This window comes from Malus domestica, chromosome 14 (assembly GCF_042453785.1).
Source record: "Malus domestica chromosome 14, GDT2T_hap1".
NCBI classification, from domain to species: Eukaryota; Viridiplantae; Streptophyta; class Magnoliopsida; order Rosales; family Rosaceae; genus Malus; species Malus domestica.
Window position 1 is genome coordinate 14,057,505 of NC_091674.1, and position 7,770 is coordinate 14,065,274.

The 7,770-nt window shown below is 31.9% G+C and overlaps 1 protein-coding gene across 1 annotated transcript; it reads right to left on the minus strand.

Moving 5' to 3' along the window:
* Nucleotides 1-1,148: 1,148 nt before the first annotated feature.
* On the minus strand, nt 1,149-5,613 carry LOC103454774 (vacuolar-processing enzyme-like). Its single transcript, XM_008394376.3, has 9 exons — nt 5,395-5,613; nt 4,147-4,311; nt 3,849-4,005; nt 3,612-3,697; nt 3,247-3,446; nt 2,748-2,796; nt 2,115-2,321; nt 1,450-1,653; nt 1,149-1,283 (listed from the first exon to the last, which is right to left on the minus strand). Exons 1-9 carry the CDS (start codon nt 5,611-5,613, stop codon nt 1,149-1,151), a joined length of 1,422 nt encoding a protein of 473 aa, XP_008392598.3.
* Nucleotides 5,614-7,770: the final 2,157 nt, after the last annotated feature.

Sequence of the window (7,770 nt, forward strand, 5' to 3'; positions counted from 1 at the left end):
TATTATTATTTTGAATGTTTCATATAACCTACCATTACAAAACTCTATTAACTTAATCAATACACTTCTATCAAACTAATGATTATGTCTACTCAAATTCTTACATTCTCCCACTTGAGTATACATAATCACATAGTAATGGACTATATAGAAATAAGTTATCAATGATCACTGAGTTTATATAACAAGATTATCAACTTAAACATAGATGTAATCAACTAAATCAAACCCAGAACTATAGAGATGTTGATGCATATCAGCTGCATCATTACTCTATAATCACTGAAGTTTAACTCAACTGATCACAAAGCTACATGCCAAATAATGTAGTATTGGAAGTGTCATATCTTAATACTCCCACATACATGATTATCAACTAAAACATAAAATCACAATTAACTAGAGTCAATACTAACACACAAAAATTAGACACACACGTGACCTGAGGATGAAGAAGACATGATGCTAAAAATAAAGATAGTCTTCTACTCTCACAAAATTGGATGCTTATACTTTCAATAGGACTCAGCACACTATTAAGCTTATATTTGGAGAGCTTGGACAAGCCTTTTTATAGCCACATAAGGCCTATCGCTATCCACCTATTAGGAAAGCAATAGGTCTCTCAATAACTCATAATTAACTGCAAATAAGTCCACTACATTGTTGTTTTGAATGTTTCATATAACCTACCGTTACAAAACTCTATTAACTTCATCAATACACTTCTATCAAAATAATGATTATATCTAATCAAATTCTTACACTAAAAGATTGCAATTTGAGGTAAACAAATAGAAACTATAAATAAATTAATTTTAGTTCAAATATTGGATATTTTTCTAGAATTTTGTTATTGTGATGTTGATTCTTGGAAGAACATAAGAGGACCAATTGGTTATTGAATTTAATTACATTCGACAATCAAGTTATATTGTTCTTACTCTCTTAAAATCTTAAATACGAACTCTTTCATCAACAAGGAAAATAATTGAGCTTAAGACTAGAGTTGACAAATAAGGCGACGTACTAAGTTTTTTATTTCGAAATTTATAGAAAAGTAAAAGTACTTTTCAATTACTTATAAAAAAAATTAAGCTTAAACTATTAGGACATGTGAGCACAATCCTTTTGTTCTCTTTTCAAGTCTAAGAACAAGTTTTCGTTGATGCTGCAGTCATTTGCTCCATGGTAACCCCATAATTGCACATGTTGGCAATAATTCTTGTGTATTGCATTCCATAATTTGAGAGTGCTCCACAATATTTCTCGTAAGTTTTCACCTGCATGGAAGATCATCTCATTAACTAGCTAGCATCAAACAAGTTGGTTTTAACTAGGGTTTAGGTATTTGCTTAAACAAATAGATCATGTACTTGTAGTTCATAATTTTTCATATTACTTGTATATATAGTTGTTACTATACTAATTCGTAAAAGAAAGACTTACAAAAGTCTTAAAGCAGTTCCAGTCATCCACAAGAGCTTGCCCGTTACGCCGAATATTTTTCATTTTTGAGCTAGAATCAAATCGAAACACTAGTTGCGCGATTTGATTTATATTGTCGTCGATGCGCTCCCGACGATACATTTCAGCAGATAGTTTCTGTTTAGCTTCATGCTTCTCATGAGAGCCATCAGGAGCTTTACGTACCTGGATGAATATATGATATATGAAAAGAATGGTTGCAGCTCAAAATCACATTTTAAGATTTAGAACTAATCCCAAGTTTAAGAAACAATATTTATAAAGAAAAATTACGCCGAACAATTTTGTTCTACCTAATCCTAGCTATCATTAGGGGTTTTTTTTTTTTTTTACGAAAATAAGACCGACCGAAAAAGTTGGTCAAAGAAATTAATAAATTTAGTTTAAAAAACACTAAGGACTGGTTTGGCATTGCTGAAATTATTTTAAAAGCAACTTTTTAATAAAGTTGAGGCTAAAATTGTGTTTGGTAAATGAAACAAAAAAAATGTGTTTTTTTTTTTGTCAAAATCATGGATCCAAAACAGTAGAAAACAGAAGCAACTCTACCCCTACTTCAGAAAACATCGTTATTTTTTTTCACAGCATAACAACCCCAAACTAGAAGAGAGAGAGAGATCACATACCTTGTGCAAAAAGTGGAGGAGGTCTGCATCACGTTGGTTAAAAACTGGCCCTAAGAATGATGGTGAGGATTTAGTGTTGGTGTAAGTAGTAGAGTTGTCATCTGAACCCAAGTAAGAGAAGAGTAAATCCTTGGCTTGGTTCAAATTTCCGTATTGAGTAACATGAGACCCAAGTCCTTCACTAGTATTTGCGGTTCTATTTCTAACCTGTAAAAATGTAGCCAACAAATTAATATATGGTTCAAATAATCAAGTTTTTTATTTTTTTTATTTTTTGAACAAACGATTTTATCTACATTAAGGGAGAAGGGGTACGCTTAGCCTCATAATAAACTAACAATAATGTAGTTCAAATTCATCTTTGGCGATAATCGAACCTAAGACCTCTCTTACAAATTAAGAGGAATACCATTAGACCGTAATACTAAGTGGCGACTCAAACAAACAAGTTAAAGTTCAAATAATGGAAGTTGACAAGGCATATTAATAAATATAGTTTTTTTGTTATAAATAAGTATTGATAAATAAATATAGTCAACTAGTCTGGTTTATAGTTTGTGTGCTCAATCTCAAGATATTATGTATAAGCTTTTCTTGGTAAATAATTACAAGGCAAAAGTTTCGATTTCTTACCGTTTCATATTGGTTTGCAAAAGTTTCTCTTCGTAAATCTTTGACATCGCTGCTCCCCAATTTACACAAAAACAGTAACAGAAAATTATTCAAAAAATTTTCACACTTTCAAATAAACGGTACGTATTTAATTAGTACTAGGGCCTGAAAATATTTTCAATGATATTTTAAATATAGAAAGAAATGTTTAAGGAATAATTGAGAACACTTCAAATGCATAAACGTATCCGGTGCGCATTAGAACAAACAAAGTGAGATTATTGAGCACAGTACAAAGCACATCCAAAGGTCTAGGCTCACTTTCAAAAAGGGACCTAAATTTTCATGTTTTTTAGTATTTATATACCAATGACTCTAGATCAGTTAATGTTCTCAAAATAGTATTTATATACCAATGACTCTAGATCCGTTTTTAAAAGTGACTTCAAACTTTTATAATTAGCTCGAGATCAGTTAATGTTCTCAAATTAGTACTGAATATCACATGCGTTATGCTTACCAATCTTCCATCCAAGAAATACTATACAAGTCTCCCAAACAAGTGTCATATCCTGCAGGAGGAGCAGGATCAAAACCAGGACAATATGTCGCCCAACTATCTTGAGTTGCATTTGCCGCTGTAGTCGCATAGATACTTATATTACTTGGAAGCAGACCCTCGAACATGCTCCCAGATTCACAAGATTCTAGGTAAAATACCTGATTAATTTTGGTAATTACATAAAATCATTCATTTGAATTTACAAATCTACAAAGCAAGAAACCTTTTCTTTTAGCAATTAGTTATATATTGTACAGCTATCACTATTGTACTGCTTGACAAAAATTCAAGGAAAAAAAAAAATACAATGACGACTTATTTACCATTTTTTTGTAACCCTTAGCTTCATGCTTCTGTTTCAGAACGTCCACGAGATCGTTAGCATACACGTAATCGCCTTCAGGCATTCCTAATTAATCACCATCCAAAACTGATCAGGTAATCTATATTATGTCCAGGTTTATATATATATATAATACACACTTGATAAACAGTTAACCAGTATTATACAAAATCCTGCTATAGAAAATACATTTTATCAAGTAATTAAAGTTACAAACCAATTATCCCAGAGGCGCCATGGTCGGTATAATATATAAAAACATTGTCATTTGGACCGCTGTCCAGAATCTTGCCACTGCCCCCGCTGAGAGCTGTTTTATTTCCAAGAATAACAGCATAAAGATTGGCAGCAGTAACATTTTCTCCAGTGTAATCCTACCAAAAATAAGAATAACATATGAAACATAATATGTGGCGCATACTTGAAATATCATATTAAGCAGTAATTTCGTAACACCAAATCAGTATGTCACATGTGTTACGATGGTCCTCCATCATAATAAGATAGTAAAGAACCTTGGGAACCCCTTTGTAAACATCAGGGCCATCTGGCTTATTGATGATGACACCAGGTCTAGGGTTCTCAACGTTGTTTGCGATGTCATCGTACATAAAAACAATGATGTTTTCATCTTTTAGTCCACCTTTCTTCAATATTTGATATGCATGACACACATCGGCCTATCATATTGTGAGAAATCATGTTAGAAAAATAATACATAATTTAAGAGATGAAAAGAAATAAAAACAAGAAGAAAAAAATTGCATTTTCCATTACATATTTCCATATATTTTCTTGACAAACTTATATATCATACAAATGCTTATATATAAGTTGCTTTCGACAAAAAAAAAATGCATATGTAGTCTGATTCTGAATTGAGACATGTGCTAACAAAAATCAATGATCTGATATATAGCATGTGCACAGAGTAGTAAGGACATATACATGATCGATTAATGGCTTAAGATGCACAGTAGTATACAAGAGAACATTTCTCATGTATTTAATAGTCCTCTTCCATTGAGGGATCTCTTGTAGGGCCTAAGCCCTAATTAATGTATTTCAAGGATCCAACTGTTTATCTTAGAGTCTTCCCTTAAATACAACTAGCATATGGGCACACACAAAGTGTGTGAGAAATTTTTTTTATTTTTGTTTTTGAAATAAAAGGAGAGAGGAAGAGAGTGATAGAGAATGTGGGAGTGGGAAGTTTTTTTTTTCTTTTTTTTTAATTTTTTTTAAATTAGAGATGTGTTAGGATTACATGTAGGTGAGGCTTTGAAAAAAAACAGCAAAATTTGGTTGTGTGAAATTACATTTCTACCCCATATTTCTTCTTCATGTTCTATTTTAATTAGAGGGTTAAACTGGTAATTTCATAAGGTTTTGGTTGACAATTAGAGTTTTATTAATTAGTAGAGATTATTATTAAAAATCACCAAAATCTGCAACCATATGATTGTTTAATTAAATGGTAATCATTTTAGTGTTTCTTTGAAGAACTGCATTCATCTATTTTCTTTACTACAATTGGATCTTAGTGATTTTGAACTTGTGTAACTTATTGCAAAAATAATCTATGAATGATGAATTAAAATATAAACATTTGAATTGTTAAGAAAAAGTTACGCAATCGGCTCCATAAGTTGTCCCTCAAATAAACTTATTTGAAGGATCCTCAACGTAATTAAAGGGATTATACTCATACATATACTCATAAATAACTAACATATATTTAATGAAAGTGATTATATATACACCTGATGCCTATAGTTGCCATAACCAAACGACCCAGCAACTAAGACTGCCCATCTGGTTCCATTTTGCTGATCAGCCACAGTAGAAGAAGATGATGAGGCAGTATTAACATGAATGATGAAATCCTCCGGAAATTCTGATGGCATCAACTTGAATCCATTTGCGACGCTTTCACAACTCAAACTTAACAAAATCGTAATCAATATTAAAAATGTTCTCATTGTTTAAGCTCAAACTAATTAAGTGTTGTGTGCTCTAAATAACAAGCGTAAAAGCAACCAACTATTTATAGGGGATTTGAATTCTTGTTTGAAAAATTAATTAATGGTCCGGATTGAAACTTCGATACGATTAGATATATGTGCAGGCTACGACAATTGGGTTAATTAACTTGTATGCCGCGCAAGTTAATTAAATATAATTGTTGATGTAACTGGGTTTTGTAACTTCATCTTTTTAGAATCCATCGACTCTTCTTAAAATAAAATAAAAATATAATTGTTTTCTAATGGAAAGTTTGTCACGACTAACATCACAACATGTACTTCGATGACAACAATAATTGGAAAGCTAGCAAATTATTCATTCTTTTTCCTCTATCGATCAGGACAGCAGACTAACCTTTTCTAATATAGGTAGATATTGAGTCATTTAGTATTATGATATAGTGGTTTTTCTCTTTATTTATAAATAAAAGATCTTAGGTTCGATTCTCGCCAAAAGTAAATTTGAACCACTTTATTACAAGTCTATTGTGAGGCTTAGCCCACCATCCTCCCTCTTAATGTAGATAATATCGTTCATTCAAAAAAAAAAAATATATATATATATATAGACATTGAATTTTTAGTGAAATAAATTTTTACTAATAAATTAAATTTTGATTCGCTAGGGCTTATGTAGCGCATGTTATAGGTCTCGTCAAATTGCACACATTGTATGTGACTCATCAAAGCCGAACGAGCCATCAAGAGTGACACATGTCGACATCTGAGTCTTCTGTCAAACAACTCAAATCAAGTAAAAAAGAACAAATTAACCCTCATTAATCAAATCCCTCAATTATGGTTTAATTCCTTAAACTGCTGATTCAAATTTAATTCAATTACTTTCAATTAAATCAAATCAGAAAATCAATCCCACAAATAGGTAAACATTTACATAACAATATTTAAATTGATTGATTTTAAACCATTTGGTTCGGGTCTTTAAATCAAATAGCATCATCTACTACTTTTGGCAAATTCTATATCCTTTAGTTGGATTCGAGAATTTTGGACAAAACTCTTAGTAAGGTATGAGAGGCCACCTTTACTAAGCCCACCTCACAATGACATGATGTTGAGTAGCATTAATAATAATGAGAGAGTAACTCTTGCTCATTTACATCTCTTGTAAGTTATTTGGCCTCCAAAGAATGTCACCCTCACAATGATATGATATTGGCGCCATGGCATTAGTTAAGTCTTTCCCACCATGCAAATTCGTATGGGGTTCAAGAATAACCTCAAAATGATATGATGTTGTCACTCTCGTTGCCTACCTTCACAACATCATGTATGCATATAGAACTCCTCCTGAGTGTAAGCACATGCTTTGTACTCCTTCCTGATAGGATGACATTGGAGTACGAGTCACAAACGATTAGAGCTTACCACAGTGGGAAGCGACTAAAGAGTGTTCAAAGAACCCTCATGCTTGTCAACTTAATATTGGTTTGATCGAGGGTTTTTGATCTCATCACTTATTAACAGTCATTTTAATCTAATTAAAATTATTTGGTCCTATCACAACTATTATCCATGTGATTTATTTAGTAGCATATGTCCCACTATATTTATATAAAACGGTTTTTGAAGTAACACAAGCCTAGTGTTGGATCTCGGTCTAGGGAGGGTGATTGATTTCATTTACGCGTTTAATCAAATTAATGTGTGTTTTCGTATTGGGCATTGAACACAACTACTCCAATTTGCATGCATATCAAATAAAACATAAAATAAGTACTTCAAAGCAAGAGGATCTTATGCTCTTTTACAATACATTTGATCTAATCAAATCTACAAATTCTCATGGTTTAAACAAATTTGATAGACGGTCAAAGCTCAATCAGCGTAGACTTAGGTTTATAATCACTCTTGCTTTAGATAATCAATCACATTATCTAATTAAACTAGAATGCAACAATATTATTTGGTTTTTGTATTCATAGAACTGATTTAAATGAAGCTAAATAAAATGAAAGTCTAATTCTCATTTAAAGAGTGTTACATCCCACATTGCCCAAGGGAGTGGATCATTTATGCCTTATATGTACATGCTCACCTCCATTTAGCACGAGGCCTTTTGGGAATTCACTGGCTTCGAATTCTATCTTA

Coding starts and splice junctions, on each gene's coding strand:
- LOC103454774 (XM_008394376.3), bottom strand. CDS start 5,613: ATGAGAACATTTTTAATATTGATTACGATTTTGTTAAGTTTGAGTTGT. Junction 4,312..5,394: donor ATGGCAACTATAGGCATCAG/GTGTATATATAA, acceptor ACAATATGATAG/GCCGATGTGTGTCATGCATA. Junction 2,797..3,246: donor ATTTCTTGGATGGAAGATTG/GTAAGCATAACG, acceptor ATTGGGGAGCAG/CGATGTCAAAGATTTACGAA.